At 44.5% G+C, this 27,579-nt stretch overlaps 1 protein-coding gene and 1 non-coding gene across 2 annotated transcripts; one reads left to right on the top strand and one right to left on the bottom strand.

Moving 5' to 3' along the window:
* Nucleotides 1–8,855: 8,855 nt before the first annotated feature.
* TRNAQ-CUG (transfer RNA glutamine (anticodon CUG)) lies at nt 8,856–8,927 on the bottom strand. Its single transcript has one exon. It is a non-coding gene; the product is annotated as a tRNA-Gln (tRNA).
* A 237-nt stretch (nt 8,928–9,164) lies between these two features.
* Nucleotides 9,165–26,820, top strand: RAB11A (RAB11A, member RAS oncogene family). Its single transcript, XM_065847257.2, has 5 exons — nt 9,165–9,307; nt 16,307–16,502; nt 17,430–17,623; nt 18,575–18,655; nt 25,151–26,820. The coding sequence occupies exons 1-5, from the start codon at nt 9,268–9,270 to the stop codon at nt 25,288–25,290; spliced, it is 651 nt and encodes a 216-aa protein (XP_065703329.1). The 5' UTR covers nt 9,165–9,267; the 3' UTR covers nt 25,291–26,820.
* The last annotated feature ends 759 nt before the right edge of the window (nt 26,821–27,579 follow it).

Below are 27,579 nucleotides of genomic sequence, written 5' to 3'. Positions count from 1 at the left end.
AGTTAACCTTTATAGAGCTTCAGTAATGTAGCACTTCTTGAATTATTTTGTACACTGTCATTTTCTTGTCATGCAAGGAGAATGACTAATGTACATATGGAAAAAATTGAGGGAGTTCTTAGAAACCATAATATTTGCTCAATCATTCATAACCAAATACGTAAAGAACGACTCACCATATCGCTATTGCGCAGCTTGTATTGGATCTCCATAGTTACCCTTGGCATAACAAGTACAAAACCGAAGTGTCTTTGCAGGGCTGATAAGCAGACAGGAAGCAAATGAACATCTGCTACAACTTTAGATGGTTTTGCCTTCAGCGACCACTGAAAAACTTCAGGCTCTGCATTCCACGTACGCCTGGCTTGGCCTTTGACACCAACAGCTGCTGCACAGGACATGTAAAATGTTATACCTACAGAAAAGGAGGTGCATTATTTTGTAAAGGAGTATTGGGATATTTAATGGGATTTTTTTTTCTTTCTATTTTGTCTAGAAACACTGGATAGCAGACGCTGCAGATGGAGTTATCTCCTGAAAGTCAACCACTTCCTATTTTACAATTACGTTTTTTTTCGAACGTTCTGTTTTCCTTTCCAAAATGGCTTTGTTTTGCTTTGTTTTGTTCTGTCTTAAACACCAGAAATAATTGCACCATATGCTGAATAGCAATTACAATCATCATCATCATTGTAAGGAAACCATGTACTTCCCTGAATCAGGGCTGGGGCTTCCAGTCTGGACAATCTGTCTTCTTGTAGCATAACAGCATTTCTATAGTGTGGACAGCCAAAGAACAGAGTTATACAAAATAAATAGCAAACAATTTAGAGCCAACTATTTCTTTGTTTAAAGAAAGAGCTGTCAAACATCGTGTTTTAAAAATGACAGTGCAGATTCTCTGCTTGTGTACACACAGGAAACCTCTGCTCCAGTCATTTCAGCAGTTCTGCACCTACATCATATTTTTATTTGCATGGAAAACCACTAACAGAGAACAACTGATAGCAGCACATTTCTTAGAGTATTGAGGCCCATGTACTGTAAATGCTTCTTTAGGTACTTCCTCTGAGATTGTAAGTTTGCCTAGGAAATTACAACAGTTGTGATGAAATCGGATTTATCCGTATATGGTAGATCCTTTGAGCCTGATGCAACGAAATGAAAATGGGTTTCAGAGTAAAAACAAGAAAGATGAAGACATTACTTCAAGCTTACATAAGTGTAACCAAGAAGAGAATTTTGTGCAGAAATTCTGTGTTCTGTGCTTTGGAGTCATATGCAGTTTTTTTATATGCTCTATTCTTACACTGCAGATGGATGCTGCTTTGCCAGAAAATAAATGAAATACAAAGATGACTTCAAACATTTGCAGGAGCCATGCTGACACTCAAAATAAACATCAAGTAACTTTCCTAGTGAGATCATAAAAGCGGAGGCACAGTGATCAAAGCAAATGAAAACAAGACTCTTACTCTGTCCCTCATACAAGATGATTTCTCTATCTAGGACCAGGAGCTCACCTGGCACAGAGATGTTCTGATAGTCCATAAATGCAGTGTATGAGATGGATACTTCGGCAGTATTTAGTTAGTTAAATATGGGAATATCCACAAAGGCAATGGACTTTAATCCTTGAGACTGGAAAATTACTGTCTCAGGTTATTGTAATTGTAATGTAATAATAATGTTAATAATAATAGTAGTGATGGTGATAGCATATTCATTTTGGTAGAGCCCTACCATAATCCAAAGCATATTGCATTTGCTCTGAAGAGTGTACTCTAAAACAGGTTAAGAAAAAGAAAAATACTGAATGAATTTGTACTAGTGGCAAATATCTTAATAATTCTGTGATTTTGGAGGGGATTGATTGTATTAAGCCAAAAAGAGGAGCTGAGCATGAAAATAGGCTATATAAAGCAGGAATGGCTGCATTATTTGCAGGATCATAATGCTTCTGAATTTCACAGGGAACTGAATTTTTTAAACCGTATTCATATTAGAATAATTAAATATCTGTCTCAAACTGTGTGCGCATTGCATCTAACCAGCTTGGAAACAGGCCAGAACTTGAAGCAATTTTTAGGAGAACTGCAGAATCAATACATCAATTCCCATTAATTCGGTGTCAGAGGAAACAAATGTGTACCTGGCTGAAGTGTGTGCATTCCCTGCAGAGACTTACTAAACCAGGCATCTTCTCTCTACCTTCCTTCCCTGTGCCCTCCAAACATCAGAAACCAGGGTCAGGATGGCGGAAAGCTGGTCTGTCTCCAAAATCTAATTAAGCCAGTTTTAGTAACCCAGTATCCTGGCCGAGTTATACACAAACTCTAAATCCAAGCCAACCCATCCATGCACCAAGTTCCTTGTTGCCCCTGTGGTGCTCCAGTCCCTCCAAAATACATCTCTAGGGCTGAAAACATCTAGGCAAGCTGAAATGGGCCTTCTTTCAGTCTGTCAGAGCCATAAGATGTAGCTCTGCACAGTGGTGAGGCAGTATTAATGACTAATCATAACTGAGAGTGCATTTTCAACCACCGAGCTCCATCACATGTGCTGTACTCCAAACATCTTGCACATCTTGCTCACTGCACAGCTGGCTACTGAGAAAAATCTTGTCCCAGAAGGTTTGATCAAGCACAAAAAAAGCATTTTTAGCATCCAAAAGGTGCACGTGCTCACAGAGCTGAGAGTGCAACCTGTCTGACCACAGCTTTCCAGAGGAAGGAGCAGAAAAGAGGCACTGAGTGATGGGTTTAGCTCTCACGGAAGGAGATCCCTGCTTGGAATACCAACACATCTTTTCAGTCCCTCTCATTGTGACTGTTTGTGCTTTTATCAGATTTTCAGTTTGCTTCTTAAGCTACGGGACCAGATGGCTCCCATGCATAATGCACTGAATCATGGCAAGGCTTGAGGTATTTGTTATGTATAACAGCAAACGTGCTGGACCACGTTGAACTCACAGCATATGGCGCACGCTACATATGGATGGTACTACAGCAGGTATCTATATATACATGCAGTCAGAAGACTGGAGTATCTTTTCTTCTTGCAGGTTGTCAGGAAAATGACTGTCATACCTTCAACACAAATATTAATAGCAAGAAACAGAGGCAGCGCAGTGACACATGGTGCGGGGCAGATGCTTGGCGCTTCTCGCAATGCACGATGCCTGATGGCGAGGAATCCTGATGGGCCAAGGACAGGAGGCTCTGGTTCCCCCTCTGATTTCCCCTTGCAGCTTGTGATAAAACTGGTGCCCAGTGCTTATTGACACAGCCAATACCTGTGGGCAGTACTTCTGGCCATGAAGCACCTTGTGAAAAGGTGATAACCTCATTGTTTGAGAGCGTCTTTGCCTCTGGCATTGTTTAAATAGAAAAAAAGGTGATTTTCTCTTCACTTGCTTCACGTGGGTCTGGGGTAAATTCAAAATGTGGCACCCCTGTGAAAGCAGAGCCAGCAGAAGGGGTATTTGCAAACGCAATGATCGCTGCTCAGCGGAGGGTAAGGCTGTGGGGTTTATACAGAATGTGGTTTGTGCTTCAGTGACAAGACCATAAAAATCAACCTGTAGTTGTCCCTCACTGATATATCCTGCAAATACCCATTTCTGAGCGCTGAAAGACACTGAAATAATCAAAGATGGAGTTGAGATACCCGGGACACGGCTGTTTCAGAGAAGTCTGGATTGCTGTGCTGGGACTTGGTGCAGGTAGCACATCCCAGGTGGATGAGGAATGTCCCAAATAGCACAACCTGACACGGCGTGTGTGCCCAGGGTTGCACAGGGAAGGAGCACCCGGGCAGCTGGCCGCTTTCCCATGGCCAAGCTCCACCCCAAGTATTTTCTGAGATGAGAAAATTATCCTCTGGCTATTTTTCAGCCTGTTTTTCTTGGTATGTATTTGACATGCCCTCTGTGTTTGGAGCGACAGGACACCTCATCCTGGCCTTTGTAGACAAGCACAAGCACTGGCAAGCAGCAGGACACTCATCAGGAACTGGAACAGGGACCAGGAATGTCAAAATCGCAGCCTGATGAAGGTTAATGCGTGTTGCCACCACCTTTGAGGTCAGCATTGGGCTCACTTTAGCAATCCTATAAATAGCTGCCCCAGGTTGACCGAGAAGAGGATTTGGCTCTGATGGATCTTGTTTAGCATTCCCGAGAGACAAAAGCAGATTCTTTTTGTTTTTTTCTTCCAGCCTCTAACCTTGAGTCGGTCTCTGTGGGGAACATTAGTGGCATTTGCCACAAGAGCTGCCACTGTGAGACAGATGTCCTGCTGTGTTGCACAAACCGTACATACACGTTTCTCCACCCTGCAAACCCAGACATAATTCCACTAAAGACTCAAAACTAGGGAAAAGCACTCAAACCAACCTTCAGCCTAATTGCTTGAAAACAGTAGGACACCTAGTGGATTTATAGGGAATACCTTTGGGATTCTGAGCAACATTTTGTCATTTTCCTGGCAAAACCAACTATGAACATATTTATAGAGGAATCATTGAAATATCAGGGTTTCTGTTTAATAAATTAATCTTGTTATAGCTGCTACAGCCTCCAGTTTGCCTGAAGAAGTTATTGCACCCTATAAAAATCCAACGAGTATCATTTGAATGACTTGGAAAAAAATTATTACAGGGAACTGGATGGTTCCCAAACTCTGGGAACAGGAGGAGGGGTGTTCTGCCAGATCAAAGCCATCCCAGTTGTTCCATCTGACAGTTCTCTAATGATCTTAATGAGCAAAGTTTTATAGTCTCAGCCTGGCTCCCCGGATAATTGTGGAGCTTCACGAGGAGCATTGCCATGCTGAGCAGAGCCAGCCAGCCCGCTCGTTGGTTCAGGAGTGAATGAACTGGCCACTGAAATCAAAGTGCCTTCTCCATTCCCTGGGGCTGATCTTCTGAATCCAAATTGGAAGATGATGGGATGTGTGATGATGCTTGCACTGCTGTTGACATTGTCTTTGTCTGGTAACAACACTCCCATTAAATACACCAACATCAGGCAGATTTTGGCCCTAGATAGGAAATAAAACCCTGTGGAAGGGTGTATGAAGAGGAAGAAGATTTTGAGCTGTGCCTCAGAAATTCTATCTTGGCCAGCAGTTATCATGGAGCTGCCAGTATTATCTTGCTAATATGTCTCTGGAGGCAGCAGACACAGACAAGGAGATTTGTGTCACATCCAAAATGGATGCAGGAAGCCGATGATGTCATTTTGACAGTCATCACAAGAAACACCAAATCATCAGGTCTCTCGCATTTGATTCCCGCTCCCAAAGTGTGCTGCAAATCTTCCTTTCTGCTTACCGTCATATCGGACTAGTGAAAAAATGACTCCAGAAGATGGTTAATTTTTCTAGAGTTGCTCCCTTCCCACTCCTTCTTCAGTGCTAGAGATGCCTAGAGAACAGCAAAACCAGGATGAGGTTTGATTTTGGATAGGTCCCCATTCAGACCCAGGTATTTTTTTACTCCAGCTCCAGGGTTAGCAAAGAAAAGGCTGATTTATAGAAAATAATTTTGATTTGGTCAATTTCTTCTTATTTATTTATCTATTTATTTTCCTTAAAGCTGTAGAACTAGATAAAGGACATAGTAGATGCTGGAATTCAAGGGAGTTATAAACAGAAAAATTCCAATTGACTCCATGGATTTTCTTTACTCCTGCCTCTGTCATGGGATTACTTGAAAAATAAAACTTGTTCTACATCGTAGATCCTTTAATTTGATCAAGGGTTTTTAAAAGAGATTTTTTTATTTGTTTGTATTTCAGTGGATGGATTTTACATTTGAAGTTGTTTTGGTTTGGTTTGGTTTGTTTTTCTGACTGACATGTCAAGCTGGGGGCAGTGAATGCTAAGAGTGAGCTTTTCTCTGATTTAGCAGCTGGATTGGAAAGCTTGAATTACCTCTGCATAATTGCAATGATTCATGGATTGTTAGGAAATTGCAAAGTATTGATTGGATTTCCCCCTCAGGAAATATCTCTCCCCTAATAAAGCAGAGTATGTTCTGGGGCTTCACTTTTGCCCTTCCTGCTTTCTGCCCTGGAGAAGCCAGTGGCTCCTTTTCTCTGGGAAACAGGAATTTGGGTCAACAACCATTCAAGGGCAATTTTGAATTATTGCAATTTCCAATTCCAAATATTTCCCTGAGCTTTGCAAAGTTATGGGCTTTGGAAGGTGTGAACAGGGAATTCAGTGCCAGAAAAGCTTGGACCAGCAGCAAATACTGACCATACCTGTTTCATGTTCTTCTGTTTCCATGTCAAATACCACTGGTGTATTCTGCAAAGAGACCTTGTTGTGGGAATGCTACAACCATCAAATTTGGTGGCAAATTTTCCTTTTTATTAGGCCAGGATTTCTCTCAGGAGTCAGTGGCAGGAGAGAAGTAGAAGAACTAAGAATCAGGCGTGGGCAGACCTTGATGCTGAGCAGCTCAGAGCCAATAGCCCTGACACACATCTGTACATTAATGGTGCTGCCGAAGCAAAAGCTGGGGCTTTTTTTGGCAGCTGCTCTATGAATTTCGAGAACAGAATCATAAATACGCAGTTATGAGTGTGACCTCGGCTTCTTTTCTTCACTAAATTAGACATCAAAGCGCCAGCTGAGTATCACTCCCTGTCTCTGCTCCAGTTGCTTGGAACGTGCTCCCTCTGCAAATGGCTGTGTTGAAGTAACAACCGAAGAATTATGAGAGTGTGCTAATTCAAGCTTTGCAATTAATTTAGTGTTCCTGCAAGGATGACACTAATGGCAATTAATGCAGCAGAAATGCCAGTGCCGAATGACTGTTCTCACATTAAAAGCTGTCAGTTCCAGAGCACATGGTCCTCTGTTATTTCAGGCCTGGCCTCTGCTTTTTTGATCATGTATCATACGTACGGGAGGGGTCCCTGGCCATCCCATAACCACAGATGCACACGCCAGGAGGGGACACAAAGGAAGAGCAGGGCAGCCAAAACCAGCCCGTGCTGACAGCGACATTTCCTGAGGGTTTGCATATTCTCATCTGGGGTTTGCCTGAACAGGAACAAAATTAACCCAGGACTGAACAGAATATAAGACTTTAATTTCTGGAGCTCCCTGCTAGTCCAGCGCTATCCTCATGCCCTGCTGTTGGTTCACTCATGTTTAGGTGCAAAGTCCTTTGTGCCGTTCCATTTCTCTACACCATGATGAACCCAATTATAGATGATTAAAAGCATTTAAATGGGCTTAGCTAGAAATAACCTCCGCTGCTGCTCATATGCATGGCAATCTGCAGAAACTTCTATGTTACAATGCATGGTTGGTAAAAATACCTCTGCTTCATAATGTCTTAAGTTCAACAAGTGGTAGCGGCATAGCAATAAAGGGATTGTGATTTTTAGCTCGCCCAGCAAAGGCATTGTCCTCACTTTGTGCCTTCAAGTCTTGAGTAGGATGAGCCAGTTCCAGATGAGGTGCAAGAGGAAGTAACACGTATAGAAAAGATGTAAATAAAGAGTGTTTCCAGGCTCACAGAAAAATCCAAAACACAAAAAGGAGATCAGCTATTACAGGAGGATAACTAAAAATGCTTATATCTGTGTTATCTTTATTTTTTTTCAGAACTAATAGCATTTCTGGAGGATGAAACTTAGGCCTGAGAAATGTCAAGTGAAAATGAAGAGCTTTTTAACAACAAAGTTCAATGGAGAACTGCAAATAGGATGTCAGAATGAAACCTGAACTACAGGGTTACAAATATACTCCAGCCTCCACACATACACGTATCCATTATCGATTTTAGGATAACTTATGAGAAGGCTGGCAGGAGCAGGATGAGTGTTTTCAGCCTCAAGGTTTTGGGCGTTCTGTGTTCCTCTGGAGATAAAAAGGATGGATCCAAAGACACCGCTGACTCCTCCAGACCTTGCTGCTACACTATCAGAGTGCTTTTTGCTTCTGCGAGGTCTGGCCTCACACTGTCCTTATGGAACTGTCACATTATTCCCACAGGACATATAGAATAGCATCCAGGGATGCTTGGTGGGCTCCCGGAGAGTCTTTGCCAGCAGCGCCGTGCCGTGGTGCGACACATCACGGTCACACGTTGCATGTCTTTTTTATTAGTGCTGTTTTCTTTACTCAGAAGCTCTGAGGCGGTGTGAAGTATTTATTTTTAAACGCAGAGGATCACGTTATGGCTCATTATCTTTCCAGCAGACGGTAACTGATGCACAGCGGTGCCGCCGATGCCAGGGGGCATGTTCCCCGCACAGAAATGATAATGCAGCCGCTGACTGCGGTGATGACAAACAAACTGCTGCTGCTGCTGCTGGTGGAAAATGAGCAGTTTTAAGGGCTTTGGTTTAATCAGCTGGACACAAGTGCTATTTTTATCCTTTTCTATTCAGGTCTCAAGCCTGCGCCGAGGGAAGCCGATGACAAAGCTGGTGTCTCCACGGCACGGGGCCATATGAGGCAAACCAATCTGGGGAGGGAGATGTGGTTTGGCAGGCGCTCATGGCCTCTTTCACCTCAAGAGCCTGAAGAGCTCGTTGACATCTCCAACACCTCCACCTCCAGCGCCATCGGCTTCACTCGCCCCTCTTGGCTTGGTTCACAGGATGGGCCTGGGGGGCTTCACATGGAAGTGCAGGGGTTGCGGGCAGCCCTGGAGTAGGAGCCATCGCCTGGGTGGGGGCCCCCATGCTGTGGTGGGGATGGTGTGCGAAGTGCAGAGGTGAGGTGTGGTTGTTGAACTTTTGTGTGAAGGAGCCCGGGGGGGTTAATTTGGGCAGAGGAGGTCGTGTGGAAGGGAAAAAAAAAAAAAAAGAGGAAGGGAGGAAAACAACTAGGTTCCACCGAGATTTGAACTCGGATCGCTGGATTCAGAGTCCAGAGTGCTAACCATTACACCATGGAACCACGCTGCCCTAACATCCTCCCCGGCGGTACTAGTCGCTTCCCCGCCCGCCCTGTCCCCCTGCCGTGGCCGCCGGACGGGTGACGGGACGTGTCCGCGCGGCCTCAGCCCAGCCGGGCCGGGCCGGGCCGGGCCGAACCGTCCTCCCGCTCCGCTGCGGGCCCCGTCCCTTCGAAACTGGGTGAGCAGCACGGGCGGCTCTAACACGGAAGGAGTTTTTTGTCACCGCGGCGCTGCCCCGGAAGCACCTGCGTGTGGGCGGGCAGAGCGAGGAGGGCGGAAGCGCTGCGGCGGCTGCAGGGAGGGGCCCGGCTCCCGCTCCCAGACCTCGGCGCTCCCACGATGGGCACCCGCGACGACGAGTACGATTATCTCTTCAAAGGTAACAGCCGTGCCGCCTCATCCCCACAGCAACCGGAGGGGTCGCGTTCCCGCGCGGGGGGAAGGGGGTCCCGGCTATGGTGGGGGGTGCGGAGCGGCCTCCTCACGGCGCGACCCCCACCCCACCCGAGGCCGACCGCTCCCCGCTCCGCCGCCGCTCAACCCCGGCAAACGAAGGGGAGGGCGGGGAGAGGGGCCCGGGCCCACAGGCGGGTCCCGACTCCCCAAGGCGCCTGCGGGTCGGGGGGTGCTCCGAGCACCCCGTGTGGGCCTTGCTGGGCCGAATATCGCCAAACTCGCCCGTTTCTGGAGCTCGATCGGCGAACGGAGGCCCCAAAGTGCCAGATTTGGGCGGGTTTCATTGCGGCGATCCGGCCTGTGTCTTGTCCAGGGTTTCTGCTCCGGGAACAGGCCCGGGCTGGGCCGGCGAACAGAGGTCGACAGTGCGGATGCCCAGGGTTGATAAGGGCTGTTTCCTTTTCCAGCTGTTAAATGGGGCTGTAAAGTCAATGAGTTATATGCTCAGCGTTGGTAGATGATGCAGCTAATTTAATAAAGTGGCGTTATTTGCTGCATTCTGTATTCTGAGCCCTTGGTGAGGGCTGTTTCACACCCAGTGCTCTCGTCCTGTCCTGGCACCTCATCCCGCACCCAGCAGAGAAGGTCAGGAATCCCTTATTTTATAGGCCCGGTGTCCCTCTGTCAGCTCTGCAGCAGCACCCTGGGTTAAATTCTGCCCTGGCAACTCATCCCACACCAAGCAGAGAAGGTCAGGAATCCCTTATGTTCCAGGGCTGATGCCCCTCTGTCATCTGCGAAGCACTCATTTGGGTTAAAATGTTGCAGGTTGCAGTTAAGGACTCGGTTTTCACTCCCTGCGGAGTAAAACACCAGCTTGCCGTAAAGGTTCATAAAGCGTATTGTGAAACATGTACAGAAATGCTGATGCTTTCAAGTTGACTATCCAATTTTTTAAATCCGTTGCTGCAAAAGCAAGCAAAGCATTGTAAAAAATAGCTGTTTGTTGCAGTATGGCATTGTAAATTTGAGTTTAGGCTTTAGAGTATTGCTTGTTAGGTTGTGATGGTGAGAGACCCATCATGAAACTTGGGTAAAGGAAAGCATCACTGGTTTTATTTTTTTTGTACCCTTAAGTTCCTGTAATAACTTTGAGGAATTACCTTTTTTTTTTGTTGTTGTTGCCCATTTTATCCAATTGCCATGTGGAATGTGGTATTATCTCTAGCTATAGATCAGTTGCCTGTACAGCTGTTAAAATCAAATTGGGAAGTACCAAGAAGGGCCTCTCTGCTCAGCCTGCAGCATTGACCACTAGTTTAATTGTGTTAAGCAACCTTATTGTACGTATTTCATGTGTACAAGTTACCAAACCCATTGCGTTACTTGTACTTGTTCATGCAGTTCTGTCACTTTACTCATAATTAATGTTTTAGCCTGTGATGCAGAGTTTGTTGGGATAGGTCGTATCTTTTATTAGACCTGCTTCCTTATACAATTGGGAAATAATTGAGTTGGGATCGAGTTATATAGAAAAGTTCAAAGCTTTTTCTGTTTAGACTAGTTTATAGAAGCTCTTGGGAGTGCAGGGAATGGTATGAAAATGGTGTTGCGCAGATGAGCAATCTGGGTTTTGTAAAGCCAGAGTCGACTGCAGGAAGTTGATGCAATGTCACATAACTGGGATTAATGTGGCAGCTGAAATAACATAACAAATGCAGACTAATACAAATTGTGGAAACTTTTGCAGCTTCCCAAAGGTGATGGTGCTTCTCAACAAGCTGTCGCTGCTCTGGAATGATCTTGAAATTATTGTGCATCAGTCTCTGGAATTAATGCCTCATTACCAGAAACTCGTCAAAAAAGGGAAGAGGGAGGTAAAAACTCTTGGAAAAGGAAATGAGAACTCAGGGGGGACATTGAACTGATGTTTGAATCTGAGATAGAAACATCTTGGGGCGTGAGGGGAAACGTAGGCAGGACAGGCATACTCATTTTGAAAGGGATATTGTAGAATTAAGAAGATGGAGAAGGATATCACAATCAGAAGAGACCTGCTGGATTCATATCCCTTGTACTGATGTGATGTACAACTTTTACCAGAATTAAACCAGTGAGTGATAAGGGCAAATAGAGAAAGCATCGACTGTTTGTCATGATTTCTCTGGGTATCTGCAATGCTGCTTTTATTGAGCAGCAGGCAAAACCAGAAGGACAGAAAGTTCCACAGATGTATATGCAAATTTTGGAGTGGTGCATTGCCATAGACACTATAAATGGGTTTGAAAGGCTACACAAATTTATAGAGGAAGAAAAATGTCCATCAGGCTGTTTCAGTGCGGCGATTACAGTGGCAAGTCTGCAGTTACTGCTTGTTTGAAGATGCTGGGCTTGCTGGGACAAAGATTATCCTGTTTGTTCTGTCACACGTAATGTTTCCCAGACATCAGTTCATGACAGTCAGGTTGGGTGTTGGTCTGTGCAGACACTTAGCTCTCCTGGTTTTGTGAACTTGAAGGGACACTGTAGGTTGGGGGGACCAAGTTCAGGGTTTGGCTTGGGTTTAAATAATTAGGTGATATTCTCTAGTCTAGCTGTCTTTTGCTACTCTTAAGCTAAACTACCACGCATCTGTTTATGCGAGACCCCTGGTTTGGTCCTGTCAGCCACTGGCTGACTCTGTTGGTGGGAGTAAGCTGAGCCCACCTGTGCTGCTGGACAATTGAGTCTCAGTACCTGTTACAAAATACCTCTCTCCTGACGCTGTTGCAAAACTTCAGCATGTACTAGAGCCTAAGCCTAGCTTGTAAAAAGATAATTTCTGGTGTATTCTTCTTGTCCAGCTACACATCTCTGTGTTCTTCCATACTTTGGGGATTTAGTTGGGAGCAGTGTCTGTTGTTCCCAGCACCGCGCTTGAGGAAATGCAGGACCTATGAAGTCCAGTTTGTAGAAATCTTGCTCTAGTTTTAATGGGAGGAAAATATGATGGTGACATAAGGAAATTACTTTATTACTTAATAAATTAAGCCTGGCTTAAATGCAGGAACTTTTAACTCTTTTTGATTAATGTAGTTGCAGCAGATGAATAGTTATCACAGCAATGGCACTTGTAGATGTTTTCTGTGGACAAAGCTTCACAGGATTATGTCTGCACCTTGACCATCAGGAACTCTGGGTTTGGGGTCAAACTTCTCATTTCTGAACGTGTTCCTGACTTGTGGTGACATTCACCGTCTTGTTAGAAAAACTCCGATTCCAGCCATCAGCTTCCTACTTTGTATCATCTTCATTTCTCCAACTTTTTGCTTTGATATTGAGGAAAGGCTCTGAAACCGAACAAACTTATTGACTTGGCTTTTAGAAAACACATTTTTTTCCTTGAGTGTTTTGAGAAATTTGTGGGGAAAAGAGGTTTCATGACACCTATTGATTTTTGCAGAAGCAGCAAGCCCTGTGCCTTTGCTGTGTTAGATGTGTCCAGGCTCCTCATTTAGATGCCTCTTAATAGCAGAGCTCAATGCAGAGAGACAAGATTTTTCAGATATTCTAATCCCCTAGTGCTGGTGTACTTATTTTAAATTGTGGAATATGCAACTTGTGCGATAACTTTTACTGTAGACAATACAAGCCCGTTGTGCTGGACTTTCTATTTTCAGTCTGATTAGGTTGTCAGTAACGTATTTCATGAGATAGCTGAAATTTTCAGAAAATACTTTATGTTAGAGGTTAACAGAAGTAAAAATAGGATGAGTGAGCTGGAATGTTGGTGAAAAAATAATAATCCTTTCTTGACATAGTTCTCTAAATTGCTTTTCGTGCAACGTAGAGAATTGAATTCTTAGTTTGGTCTTCTACAGAAATAAAACTGGAAATACAGAATGGAATTTATACAGTAGCCTGGACTTCATGCTCTTCCCCCTTCCTCCACCAAATTCTTATCTTAAACCTTTGGGGTGCTTGATGCTCTGGATACTCAAGTGCATTGATTTAAAGCACATGCTTGTGAGTGCTGAACTGGCACATCACTAAACCAGTAAGAACAACCTGCCTGCTAGTGGATGGAAAAGAAATGAGAGATGTTTGGGGAAATGGCCAGTCTGTTTATAAGGAAACATTTGAGAGGTTGGCATACTTAGCTAGCAGAACAAAGCTGAGAGAAGATGTGGTTGCTTTCTGTAAATACCCCAGCATAAACACTGCTGGGAGGAGAAACTAATAAGCTAATGGACAATGCTGGCGCATGAACACCACCATCAGCTGACTGCTAATTTCTTCTGAAAATTAGAAGGCAATTTCTAACCATTAGGAGCGAGTTTCTGGAAGAAAAGCCCAATTCAAGTGTGTGCACAGGAACAATTAGCTTTAATATGGTACTAGATAATGTCATTTACCCCTCAGAAACTGCCTGGGAGAGTTTGACTCAGCCATGCAGGGTCACTCCTGTATTTCTGTGCTAACAATATGATACATGGGAACATTGTGTAGTATAAAATATCAAAATGAAGTTTTTGATAAGGAAAGCAACATTGAAATTAATAATATGAGTGGCTGTTAAAGCTGTTTCAGTTTGTAATTGTGTTCGAAGAGTGATACTTGCTCAGACTGGCAGAAATGCAGATAGTCTGAGGAGTCTCAGGCGCCTGCTGACATCGCAAGCTGCTCTTGTGGCTGTGTTCAAGAGGAGCTGCAGTGGCCTAATTAAGTAGAGGAAATAACTGACTTCAAGGAGGAAAGTCTAATATTTTCCCCTCTTAATTGGGACATATTAATCTGGTGCTGGAAACCATTCCGAATGTAAGCAGCATGGGATTCAGACAAGGTAAGGAAAAAGCCTGGCAGGAGAATGAAAATGATCAGTCTATTATTAAATGATTTAAAACTGTGCTTTGAAATATGCACTGAATGACAAAAATGTTTGAAGGGAGTACTTAATAGGTGTATGATGCAACCTGTTAAGAAAAGGAAATTATGTGTGTAGATTGCTTTCCTTATTCAGAGAAGATTTTAGCCACTGCCAAAGATAACACTGGGTGAGTGCAGGACCGATGTGTGCAAAGGGAGTTGACAACTCTGGCCTCCTAGGAACTTGTTAGTAACACATCCCAGGGAGCACAAATATGATGTCATCTCAAACTGTGGCCTAAACCTGCCAAAATAGCACTGCAGAGCTTGTTTGCCAATGAAAGACGAGAGCTATGACAGTTTGCCAGGTGGTGATGATGCAATTAGGTGCCCTGTCCCCTGCACTAAGTTTGTTACAGTTTAGCGTCTGTGCCAGCAAAGCTGTTGAGCAGTCTCAGGGCACTGCATGGTGCTGACCTGTCACCTAGGAAAGCAGAATCCTGTTCACATTCAGCATCTGTGCTTGTCACCTGCCTGCGCTTGTGACCTTGGTGAACAGAAGTGGTTAACAGAGCCACTCTCTGCTTTATGCAACTTGTGTAGCTTGGCTGGCTGCGTGCTGAGTCAGCTGGCAGAGGAAGCTGCAAAGATGTTTATTTTGATGAAGTATTCTCTACAAGGCCATGCTTGAAAACAGCATTTGCTGCAATTTTTATTTTATGGAGGGTGTTTAGAAGGCGCTTCTTTGCCCTTACAGTCAGAGAAAATCCCATTTGTCAGAATTGTTTTGCATTATTTAAATAGGAGGTGATGTCCAGAGGGCTGCTGTGTGGCGCAGCAGCAGATGGGAGTGTTTGTGCTGCTCGACTGAGACTCGGTGGGGGTTTCTCATGTGATTGAAGTGTGTTTGCTGGACTCATTCCTCTGTTGTACCATACAGCATCTTTAGCACTGTGTTGCAGTGTCTTAACTGTTAATGATGTATGTTACTGAACAAATATTTCTGTTTTTTTTCCCCAAACATGCATAGCCACAACATGTTTTGTCACCTGAGCACACACTCTTTTGCTTGGATTGACCTTGATTCACCACCAAACTCAAAGGTTATCAGCCTTTCTTCTCAAGGATCTTACTCATCCTCTTTTCCTCCATTTCCTTCTGTTTCCAATTCAGAACTTTATCTTTGAGGGTATAAGATCATCCCAAGAGGCTCCCATTGGTGTGGCTCAAGGGTGTGAATGTGTATCATCCGGTGGCCTTGGGTGTGAGTTTCAAGTTACACTTAAACTTGCACCTTTCAACTCAGCATTACAGGATATTGCAGCAAATCCTCGTGATGCTTCTTGCAGGAACTGGACTTTAGACCTTCTGTCCATCTCTCATCAGGCATAGCTGAGTCCTTCCAATTAGTTTGCTTGGCACTGGGCCGAGTCAGGCTGATCAGGGGAAGGGGGAGTGGATGGTGGTTCTAATTCAGAGGCCCAGCGATACCCTGGCATTATTTTAGAGTGGTTTTAGGCTCTGGCCTAAAGTGGCTGGGAGTGTCCACAGCGGTGATGGACTGCCAAAGGGCAGAGTGCTGTGGCTAGGCTGACATTTTAAACTGGCCATCAGGGTTATGGTGGTCTTGTGTTTTTTGGGGGTTTGATGGTTCTTTTTTCCATTTTCTGACTCTTCTGCAAAGGTATGAAGAGTATAAAACACAGGCAGGGTCTGCTGCCTGCCCTGTGTTTTGGACTTCTTCAACAAAGCAGATTTCAGTTGTGTGGTGTGGGGTTTTTTGGTTTTTTAGTTCTAGTGCTGTTACAAGGAGATGAAATCCAAACTGTCCCCAACTTTTGCAGTGACAGCTATGTACATTCTTCCTGGAGGACGAATGTTCTTCCATGTTGGGCAAAGGAGACTGAAGTGTAACAAGTAAAAGCCAAGGCTAATGTCTCTTCAAAATGCTGGTGAACGTGGCAGCTCTGGTTCTCCAGAAATGTCAACATTTGAACAGTAAACCCACGACAGAGGTGGCGTTTTTACCATTCTTTTATTTACTGTGTCACTCTGGAAAATAAATGTTTATTGCAGATGATTGTCAATATATTATCTACATTTGGAATCTAATTCTCATGTCATTTTTGTCTTGTAGTTGTACTTATTGGAGACTCTGGAGTAGGCAAGAGTAACCTTCTGTCTCGCTTTACTCGCAATGAGTTTAACTTGGAAAGCAAAAGCACCATTGGAGTAGAGTTTGCAACAAGAAGCATTCAAGTTGACGGGAAGACAATAAAGGCTCAGATATGGGACACAGCAGGGCAGGAGCGATATCGAGCTATAACATCAGCGTAAGTGAGAGCTTGTGTGGCTGAAGAGAGACTTTTGCTGAGGAGGGTAATTTTGAACACCTCTGATTCCTCAGAAACTGCAAGCGGGGGGTGTTGTTATTTTATCATGTAGTATCCACAACCTATGGGGGAAGGAAGATTAAATATTATTCAGTTCAGAAACTTGATATAGTGTGTCCCTGCACAAACTGATTTGCCTTTCAGTACTCTCGTGATGTGTAACTGGAGGCATTTCAAGCCTAGAGTGCAAGAGCTTTGAGAGACGTATTTCAATGCAAGTGGTTGATAAAGTAATATCAGTGTTCATGGAGGTGTTACCAGTGGTAACCTGAGACCAACAGTAAGGAAAGACTGCTCATTTTGCTTGCTTATTTAATCAGAAAAAAATGGCATGGCAAAAGTGGGATTTAAATGAAGCTGGAGGTACTTGTGGGGTGGGAGAACACAGCTTGGTTCTTCTTGAATGTGTTACTGTGCCTCTCTCTGGCCTGAAAGGAGGGCAGCTGTGGCCTTTTGTAAAGGGAATAGATGAGGTTGACGGTTTTTATGATCCAGTGAGTCATTCTAAAGTCTATCACTATGGGCCGTGCCTGTATTGCACCCACAGTGATGGGTGGGGGAGACTTCTCCGGGGTGGACCAGAGGTTGAAGGTGACAGTAGCTCCCGCAGATTCCAGAGCTTCATTTTTGGAGTGCAGGGTTCTCTGCTTACCCCCTGGACTCTGAGCTGTCCTGGCTGCTCTGGTGATGCTGTGCCATAACTCCAGCCAGGATGCACTACTTCACTGCTTCACCTCCCACCTAGCCTGCTTCTGGGTATTTTCTTGTATTGCTGTCTTAGTAATAGCTATTTCCCATTATTGTACAGTAACTTGTCACTTTTAATAATGTTTCTTGCCATTCTCTAATACGTCTCTTCACCCACAGGTACTATCGCGGCGCTGTAGGGGCATTATTGGTGTATGATATTGCTAAGCACCTTACTTACGAGAATGTAGAGCGATGGCTGAAGGAGCTGAGAGACCATGCTGACAGCAATATTGTCATCATGCTCGTGGGAAACAAGAGTGATTTGCGCCACCTGAGAGCAGTCCCTACAGATGAGGCCAGAGCTTTTGCAGGTTAGTGAACTCCAAATAAGTTCTTAACGTTAACTGTTTAGGGACCTGCCTCCTTGGTCTAAAAGAGTGCTGCTGGTGATGTTCCTCAGTGGCACATACTGGTGGTTGCCTCTTCAATTCAGTCAAAAAGGTGGTCTTGTAGAACATGCACGCTGATGTGGTTTCATGAAGCAGCTAGAGGCACTTGAAGATTTTAAACCAGACTTATTCTCTTGCCTGTGCATTGCTTTTCTCGCAGAAACTGTGCCTATGGCTTTAAGTTTGTGTTTCTTGTATCGTGGTAGTTTTGCCATCTTTGTACCAACTGATCTGGACCCCTATGCAGATGCCCATGGCTGAACATACTTTCATTAAACCAGCTTTCTGACTCTTGTTATGCAGTTAACATCTGTGAAAAGTAATTCTAGTTTTTGTAAATCTTACCTTGTTTTAGGCCAGATTTCTTTAATCCAGGAGTGTACCTGGGTTTCTTACATTAAGGCTTTGTTGTAGCTGCATTTGCAGAGTTTATGGTCAGTGAGGAGCCCTGTCTGCAGGTGAGGGATTGTCATGCCCCAATAGGGCTAGTCCTGCTAAATAAGCTGTGGTGACATACCAGCAGGTGGGAGGTGAAGCTCAATGAGGTTAGAGAAAATCCAAGAAGCTTCCTCACACAATTCTGGAAAGTGCAACAAATTCTCACTTTCAGTCATGCAGGAAGATGTGCCTCAAAGTAACACAGCACTGCCCTGATCCCTGTGCTTGAGGATGAGTGTAAATTCTAGTGGTGGTGTTGGGTGGTGTTGCTTTCAGATAATATAACGGGGAAAAACCCACAACTTTTAATACTTTTTCCTGTTACTTGTGTGTCGAATCAGGAGCACCACAAATATAATCTGGTACAGAAGCTCTTCCAGATGGGAAACAGATATGTGATGTACCCCTCTAATTACAGTATTTCTGTCCACACAGAGAAAAATGGTTTGTCATTTATTGAGACGTCTGCTTTAGACTCTACAAATGTGGAAGCAGCTTTCCAGACTATTCTGACAGGTGAGTCATCTAGTGCTTTGTGTTTCAAGGGGGAAGGGCAGAAGGCTGCTTGGATATGATGCAAATAGGCATTTCTTTGCTTACAAAGTGTTTAAATTTTGGTATTTAATAATTCTTCAGAGCCATAAGATTTGGAGTCCAGTTTTAAAGTGTGACAGTTGAAAGACCAGTCTTGGACTCAGGAGTGAATCCTTGTTCCCTTTGATCCGTGCCAGGTTTCTAGTCAGCCTCGTTTTTCACCCATTTGTGTAGGGTATAGGGAGTGCCCAGAGGATAGACTGCTCTCATGCAAACATCAAGTTAAAAGAGATGTTGTTTTTCAGAGGAGAAGTCAGTCTAGTTGGTTCTGTCTTTAATGGTGACCATAGCAGTTGCCAAGGGAAAACGGATGAAAGTGTGGAGTTCCTTTGAACAACATCGCTAGTCTGAGCCGCAGTGACTCCTGAGCTGCAGGGCAGCCACTATTACTGCGTTTAATAGTCCTGTCTGGACTTATGGCCTCTGTAACACGTGGTAGCAGTGGGTGCTGCATTTTTTATGCTATGTGGATAAAGTACTTTCTTTTTGTTTAAACCATTTTTAGATAGGTGAAACTTGTTGGAGAGTCTGAGACATTCAACTACAGCTACGTGGGGGAGCTTAACTGTGCTTAACAAAGGATAGGGTAGGAATTCACATGTTGGCGTGGAAATCACTGGCTGTCCTGTATTGCTGTCCACCCCACCAGCTGCAGCCAGGGCACAGCGGGACAGCAGTGCTGTGTGGGGGTTTTGTGCTTTTGTCATTCCCAGCTTGGGCAAATGCCTCTCCAGATCTCTAGTTTGGGTCTTCAAAACACCTGAGAGACTCCTCTGTTCTGGGATGTCTCTTAGTTCTAAGTGTGCCAAGAAATCTGTTTTTTTTCTGACTGTATCCAACGTGTTTCCCGGTTGCAAATTAAAAATCCTCCATGCCAATGTAGCGTGTGCCAGGCTACACAATGTGCTTGGTGTGAGCAGCAGCCCTGCTGCTAAACTCTGTGTCTCCTTTTATCAGATCTCATTGCTGTGACATTGGCACCTAGTTAGTTTTGAATATTTTTTTCTCTTTGCCGGCTAATTTAGACATTCTTTTAAAAACACACCAAAAAGGACTCATTACCCTTACTGCAACATGTAGGTGGAGAATCAGCTAGGAAGTTATTTACTGTAATGAAAGTATATTCTGTAGCATTTCTTGAGTCATTTGAAATGCTTTATGAGCACCCTAGCAGTGGAGCTGTTAAGCTGCTGGAGTATCATGTGCCTGTGTTCATTTGTTTCTTGTCTTATCCTTAGTTATAAGAGGTCTCCAGTAGGTTCTGTTTCTGTTGTGTTTTTTACAGTGGGTTCCTATGCAATAGTGCTCCTGTGCATATACTAGCAAAAAAGCGTGTCCATGTTGGATGAATAAACAGTGCGTGGGGATGCTTGTCGGCTTGGACTAGAACTCGAGTTTGTTTCCTCTTTAGCTGAACCACGTGGTTTCCTTTTAACTTCAGCATAGTCATTTGGTTGTAATTCAATATTGCACAAATTAAAAAAAAAGAGAAGTTATGTTAGCTTATACATTTACTTCCTACATGACTAACTGCTGGGGGTGGATGGCTTAAGGAGTGGCTGCATGCGATGGTATCTGGGATGCCTGCTGGATTTCCTCTTTTGTCTACCTACCTAAAGGCAACCTGTCAAAAATGCTCATGAATTTGGGCATGGATTTTTCAGGAGCAGACATTTTTATTGCTTACTCATAACTGCTAAAACCTGAAACTTCTTCCTTTCTGTATGTGTCCTTGGTAGCCCCTCTCAGACTGAACTTTGAGGTCAGATTCTGGATAAATGTGCTGTGTGTGGTATAGAACAGCCTTGCTTTCAGTTTTCAGTGGGAATCAGGGCTCTCAGATGAAGGTTTGTTGATTAACTTTCATACTCCTTCAGCACCAGCACTGATGAAACAGAACTAGAAATGAATCAGACATTGTTTATCTCCTCCCAAGGTGACTGTTGGGCTACCATAGCCAATATAAACCAGTCACCTGATTGTCCCCAGCTCCTCTTGGACCGTTCTGTTCTCTACCCGTGACAGATGAGGAGGTGGAAAGTTTCCTATGTGTCCTGGGCTCTGCTGTATTTGCACAGAGCTGTGTGACACCCAGCCGATAGATACGCTGCTGTCGCCATGGGGAAGCAGTTCCCCTCTTGGGCACAGGCAAGGCTATTTCTTTAGCTCTCCTCCCATGCCTCCAACAGCACCTTTTATTCCAGAAGTTATTTTGGATTCTAATTTGTGGATGTTTGTTTTTTTCTTCCTGGTTTAGTATTTCTGTAAGGGAGAGCAGTCTGTAATGGGAGAATAAGCGATTAAAACTTGTCCTTGGTGGACTCTGACAGATGGTTGAGGCTGTTGCTTTTCCACAAATGTCAATGTTCCCTGCATGTCGCTGTGACAGTATTTTGGGTAAAAAGCTCTTGGGTATGTGGACAGGATCCTTGTCCAGGAGGGTTTGGTTCAACTGTGCTGGAAGAAACACTTGTGCTGATTAGTGGGCATGTGGCTGGCTCCAGACAGGAGCTCCTGTTTCAGGGAGATAAAGATGAAGTAAATAATGCATTAGCAGCAGGTTGGCTCCATTTGGGCTGTGACTGGCATGTTAAGGACGAATGTTCTGCCAGTAAACTTCTCGATAACACTTCACAGGTGGCTTTTTCTGTTAATGATTTGCTTTGAAGGAAGGAGGGGAGCAGTCAGCTGAGGAATGTGGTTTCCAGAGTGACCCTGAAGAATCGCAGATAGTCTGTACAGGGCAAGGCTGCCACCAAGCACAATGCCTGCGGGTGGAACGCTCGCTGTCCTTTGAAGAAAGAAGCTGCTCAAGCCACCGGGCCTTGCCCCAGGCGTCGAGCGGAGGTGGCTGACAGAAGAAGGGGCAGGGCACGCTGCGGCACCAGCTCTGCCAGTATTTGCAGCGCTGGGAACGGCACCGCAGAGACATCCCAAGCTGCTCCCGGTGCTTTTCGCACAGCTGCTTAGATCTCTCCTGAGCAGGTGCTGCCACCAGGGGCTACAGCAAAGCTCCCTTCCTCTCCGTCCTGAATGAAGCTGGTCTGGTTGGGGCAGCATTGAAACCTTGTAAGAGAACTTCTCTCGGAGGTGTAGCAGGGTCTGCGTTAAGCCTCACCACACCAAAATTCTCACATTAAGCCCTTTTGAATAGACAGCTTTGGGCATGGGGAATATGAGTGCATATATAACCCTGATAGTTAGCACAGCCTAAGTGAGTGTGTGATCTGCTGTTGTTATAGGTGGAAGAAAGGGGAGAAAGCTTTTTCTTTCCGTATACCAGATGAGGTTTTGGGGACCTTTTCCATCTGTGGCTTACAGCAATGGTCACTATCCAAATTCTTCATCTGCAAGATGTCTAGACTTCAAGGGCTGATTGTTGTGCACACAAAGCTGCTTTGTATCATCTGGAAAATAGGAGAGACTGGTATTATAATCCTATCTACTCTGAGCATTCACAGCAGGATAAAACATCCTTAAAGTAAACTGGAATCTGGTTCTGTTCCCTGCCCAGCTCTCCGCTGTATCTGTTCCCACACTGCATTCTGCCATGGTTTCATCTCTAAGGAATCCCATCTCCAAGGAAACAACAGCACAGAGCATTAATGTTGAAAAATCTAGGGATTTCCTCTTCTGTTAGCTCTGTACACCTGAAAATGAACGCAACGCTAGTGCAGGCTGAGCAGACAAGGACTGGGCAAGCTCCTCCTGGCAGCAGTGTCACTTTTTCCCAGCCTTCTTACAGTGCAAGGCCTGTCTCGCGCAGTTACCAATTATGCAGTGATGCATTCTGCTGACTGTGTTCTTAATAAGGTCTCATTCAGTTACTGAGCAGAGCATAAATTGTGGTGTCTTCATTAAAAAGTGTGTGTCTTCATTAGCCTGGCATTCCTCCGTGCAGACCAGTTTCGGAGTAGGCTTTGCTGCTGGGCATTTTGCCCTGCTCAGAGCAGATCTAAGCTGCTCCTACCTCCCCTTTCACACCAGTCAAGCTGTGTGTGGTTGAAGAGGGTGCAGCCGATCAAGGGAAAGGCTGGGTTTAGCTGTTCAGGCTTTAGTCTAGGGCAGTATGCTGTGGCTGCACAAAGCTTTGTGCTGCAGAGGAGGTAGAAAGGGCAGCGAGCAACAAACTTGGGGCTGCTGCAAGTTGATCCAAGCAACACAGCTGGTAAATGTCCTTGCAGGACTGCTGGGCAGGCTGGGGATCACAGAAATGTACTCCCAGAGTCAGAAGGGATAAACCCTTCATCAGTAGAGAAATCAGTGCTGTTGAGATTGTTTTTAAGGCTTCAGGGCTGTTTACTGAGGGTCTTTGCTGTAAGATGAGGGTGTTACACAGAGGGCACCCTGTTCCAGTCCTTGCTTGGTGATGGACGCGTGTGACAGCTCATTTGGGGACTAGTCTGAACTTGTGCAGGAAGTTCTTTGGAAAAGCGAGAATTGCTGCTGCTGAAGGTGTTACTGGGGAGTTTCCAGTATCAATGGTAGCAAGAACCTTCTCCTGCACACACACACACAGGGCCAGGCTGATCCTCCTCTGCGAATTCCCACCTGGGGTTGCAGGTGGCTTTAAAGATCTGGTTGTATGGGATTCACTTAACCTGTGAAGTTGTTTATGTGTTAGACTGTTGGAAAGAAGAGTGAACTCGAGAAAGGGTGAAATAGGAAAATCCTTTTACGTGTGCAGCTCACTTGGTTGCCTTAGTAACTTGATCTGTAACAATGTGTGTGTAAAATCCAGGTTTTTGAACACTTTCAGTCTGAGCTGTCAGTTCGGGAGGCCCAACAGGCACATTTTTTTAATTGCCACTTGCGAAGACTGATGTTACTTGTCCAGTCCTTACATACAACACAGTATTTATGTGCAAGATTTTTATTTTGCCAGTGATCCCGCGGATGTGCAGCGTGCTCGGCCTCTGTTTGCGTTGGCAGCTTAAATCAGCGCAGGCTTGTTGCATCAAGGGCAAGGTTTTCTTCTTAGCTCCTCAATGCCATCTCTTCCTGATGTTGTAAGAGCGGGCACTTGGCTGCGTGCTCGGCCTTTGGCAGCAGAGATGACCTCTCCATGCAAGGTTGCTCCGTTTCCAGGACTGAAATGATGTCAGGGTGTGCGCTAAGCAGCAGCTCATTAAAATCCTGAACAAGGGCTACTCGCTAATGACAAATTTATAGGTGGAAAACACGTGTGTTGGTTTGGGGTCAGGCGAGGTGTGTGTTTGGACAGTCATTATCCAGCTGAGAAGAGACTTTTGGAGAAAAGCACTTGGACCTTTGCTTTGTTTGGCTGGAGTTGTTTGTGAGCTGCGCTCTTCCCCGCGTTGCTCCGCGATGAAGTGCGGACACCCTCGTCCTGCCCAGCCGGGGCTGCAGCGCTGCTGGCTTTGTTGCCAACGCGCTTTTCTGTTGTGCAAAGTAGAAGTTGTCATGTTGTCATTTCAGTCCGGCTTTTTGCTGAATCTGAAACTCTTTCCAACTTTTGTAAAACTGAGGTTTAGCATGCCTGTTTTGGGTTTTTTTCAACTTTAATGGTTTAAAACTCAAATTTGCAAGTAAAGTTCCCCATGTTCTATTTTTGGTGTGCTTTATTTCCTTTCTGGGGGTGAAGTGCTACACATACCATACTCTTCTGTGCAGCTGAAGTAAGTGCTGCTGTAGCTACTCTGAGTTTATGTACAGCACATCGGCGACTAACAAATCCCAGGCTTTTGGTGCGGCGTTCCCCACTTGGCAGCATGCAGGGAAAGGCGCAGGAGTTTAACCCACGCCCTGTGATTTATGCTGGAATTCCTTCATCTGGAGTCCATATTTCTTCTCTGTAGTTTTGAAGTTTAGCTACAGTAACACAGCAAATTTTGTCAAGGGTTTGTGTTCTGCTTAAGGGGCTGGGTCTCCCCTTTTGGGCCTCAATATTCAACCTTTTTTGACGATTTAAAACCACTTGGATGATAGAGAAGCTACTGTACATGCTGGGGATGCTGAGAGAGAAGAAATTGCCCTTGGAATCCTGTCAGAAAGAGAAGTTTTGATTGGTTCTCTTTAATCCTGTTGTTTGTGGATACAACAGCAAACGTGCGACTGCTGTCCTCAGAGCCTTAGGAACCATCAGGAGGAATTGATGGGGTACATAGTTTCTGATTCCCAGAAAACAAAAAAGGTGAATTCTATCCATTTACTAACTCTTATCGCTTGAAACAGTCATTACAAAATAATTTCTTTTGAAAAAATATAATTATTTTCTTTTCTGAACATAGAAAACATCACAATTGAACTTCTTGTGAATGTTTCTGTGCATTACCTGTACATTTCCAAAACTATGGGAAATCTTTATATATTTTATGCCTAGTTTCCCACCACTTTAACTTCCTGATGGCGTATTGCTGGTGTATGCGTAATGACTGGCTCTTTCTCGTCTTCCAGAGATCTATCGTATTGTTTCCCAGAAGCAAATGTCCGACAGACGTGAAAATGATATGTCTCCAAGCAACAACGTGGTTCCCATTCACGTCCCTCCAACCACTGAAAACAAACCAAAGATGCAGTGCTGTCAGAATATATAGAATTGTTCCTTCTTTCCTAAAAGGCTGTGTATATTTCCCCAGGTCGAAGATTTAAATATATTTGTAATTCTTGTGGTTACTTCCTTGTGTTTAGTTACTGCTTATTCCTTCTGAATTTCTCCATGTCTTGAACACTTTGATTTCAGTGTTTAGAAATCTATTGCTTCTGTGTGGCTGCAGTATTTTCCCAATGCCGACTTGTCGGTTTTGGTTCAGTAAATTGTTCGGAACTGATCTGATCTCTCTCCTACACGATGCCCGCTAGTCAGAGCACAGACACCTGTAGTGAGCACTCGACGATGTTATTCTGCTCCTTGCTAAGCAATTACTGTCAGGTTAACTAGGAAAATATCTCTGGGCAGGATAATCTTTCCTTGTCTTAAGGTGTTGCATACTGCATCTAAAGCTTGATGAAATGCCCGTGGCTCTGAAGTGCAATTTTAATGTAAGTTAATGTTTTTGGCTACATCTTCAGATTGTCAAGGATTTTTTTTTTTAATAGAATATTATGGGGGAGAAAAGAGAATTTCTTGCAAACAAGCAGCAGGGTTCTTGCTACCTGTGAATGAGCTTTTGTGGTTTGTTGCTGCTGCCGAGGAGGTGTGATGTGCGGTGGAGCCGCTGGTGAAGGACCCAAAAGCAAGAGCTGCGGAACCGCTGCGGGGTCACTCAGCCCCCGGAACCTGCAGCAGGTTTGTGCGCAGAGTTGGCTTCCGCAGTGCTGGTGCTGTCAGGATTTGAGGATTTTTCTTTCGTGGTGCACAGACCTGAAGGGTGTTATCATGTCTTACATATCACGTTTATTAATCCATGCCTTGGATATTAATACAGTCAGATGCTTGAGTTGATGAATCAATAACTTCCACAACCTGTTCTTAGTTTTCAGTTCTGTTCCATCCGATATTGTTAAATTATTCCAGTCTTTTGGGATATATTCTTGAACAAAACCACCTGGAGTAGTTTTCTCGCTGGATGCCTTCCTTCCGTGATCTGTCACTCAGTACAAATCATTGTTCGTTTTGCTTGTTCAGGACACGTGGACGGTGCCTTCTGTTGTATCGCTTGGTACACGCCACTCCCAAACAGTCATTGAACCCAGATCTGGGGGCTACAGGCACTGCAATTCTACACTAGTTAAAAGAACTGTTTGTCGTATAAATGCCTACAGTTATTTATACAATTACAGGGAAGTAAATTGATTGTAGGGGACGTTTCTCAAACCCTGATATGACTCACTGGGAACATCCAAATCTGGGTAGGCACAGCCAGCTGCGTTTCGTACCCAACCTTTCTGTCTTGCGGTGCTCATGATGTGTAAGGCACACGGAAGGCATTGCTGTAGTCGGTCACTTGGTTTTTTTCTTTTTAATTCATTTCTCCTCCTGGTATTAGTTCTGAAGATGCTATTTTGATCTGTTTGTAAATTACTTTGTATTTTATGCATGTACTGTACCTTGATTCATTATTTTTTTAGATTGATTTAAAATATATTCATCCATGATTCTAATAAAGAATTACAGGGGACGACTCTGTACGGTGTTGGGTGCACTTTTTGGGAGAACTGGGATTTGAGATGAACGTTTTTTACTTACTGGAACCCAGTAAACTTCTTGCAGCAGGCCGGGAGAAGATGCCGAAGTAGAAGTACCACCAGAAAGGGAACCGAAAAGTTTGTAGAACACAGTTGCTTTCTTCTCTTAGACCAGGCTTGCAGCGTTTTGGGGCTGCTGCTGTGGTTCAGAGCCAGTTTGGCAGCTTCAGGAAGCTTTTACACTCTGGTAAGTGTGTGGGTTTGCTTTAATCAAACCCCTGAGTGGCTTTTACAAACCTGTTTTGGTGGTGGCTTTTTGTTTGTTTTCCACATTGCTGACTGCGGGAACTGTTCTTGCAGCACTTTCTCCGGTCAGGCTGGAGCATATTTTGGAATTAAGCAAATTTACCACGGCAGCCAAGTTCTAAATTTATCAACTGGAAATGCAGGATGAGTTTCACTTCACTTCGTTTCTGATTCACTTAAGCAGGCAGCTCAACTCTGCTGTTGTGAGAGGTTTGGATTTCACACGGTTTAACGCAGCACGCTTCCTCTGCACAAAGGGCTGTGGGAGGCCGAGGCCGCGCAGCGTTTGCGTGTCGGACGTGCCGCTTCCTTCGCCTCACAACAAACAGGCCTGTGTGTAAGTCCTGAGCAGCTGTGAAATGGCCACGTGTGCTGTTAGACAAAGTAAGAACTCTTTTTTTTCTTTTTCCTCCACCAGATCTTTAAAATTAATAATCTTAAAACAGGCCTTA

The sequence above is a fragment of the Patagioenas fasciata genome, chromosome 12 (genome assembly GCF_037038585.1).
Source record: "Patagioenas fasciata isolate bPatFas1 chromosome 12, bPatFas1.hap1, whole genome shotgun sequence".
NCBI lineage: Eukaryota > Metazoa > Chordata > Aves > Columbiformes > Columbidae > Patagioenas > Patagioenas fasciata.
The sequence above is the reverse complement of the archived record's forward strand: the minus strand, read 5'-3'. Positions and strand labels throughout refer to the sequence as shown.

Coding starts and splice junctions, on each gene's coding strand:
- RAB11A (XM_065847257.2), top strand. CDS start 9,268: ATGGGCACCCGCGACGACGAGTACGATTATCTCTTCAAAG. Junction 16,503..17,429: donor TATCGAGCTATAACATCAGC/GTAAGTGAGAGC, acceptor CTTCACCCACAG/GTACTATCGCGGCGCTGTAG. Junction 18,656..25,150: donor TTTCCAGACTATTCTGACAG/GTGAGTCATCTA, acceptor CTCGTCTTCCAG/AGATCTATCGTATTGTTTCC.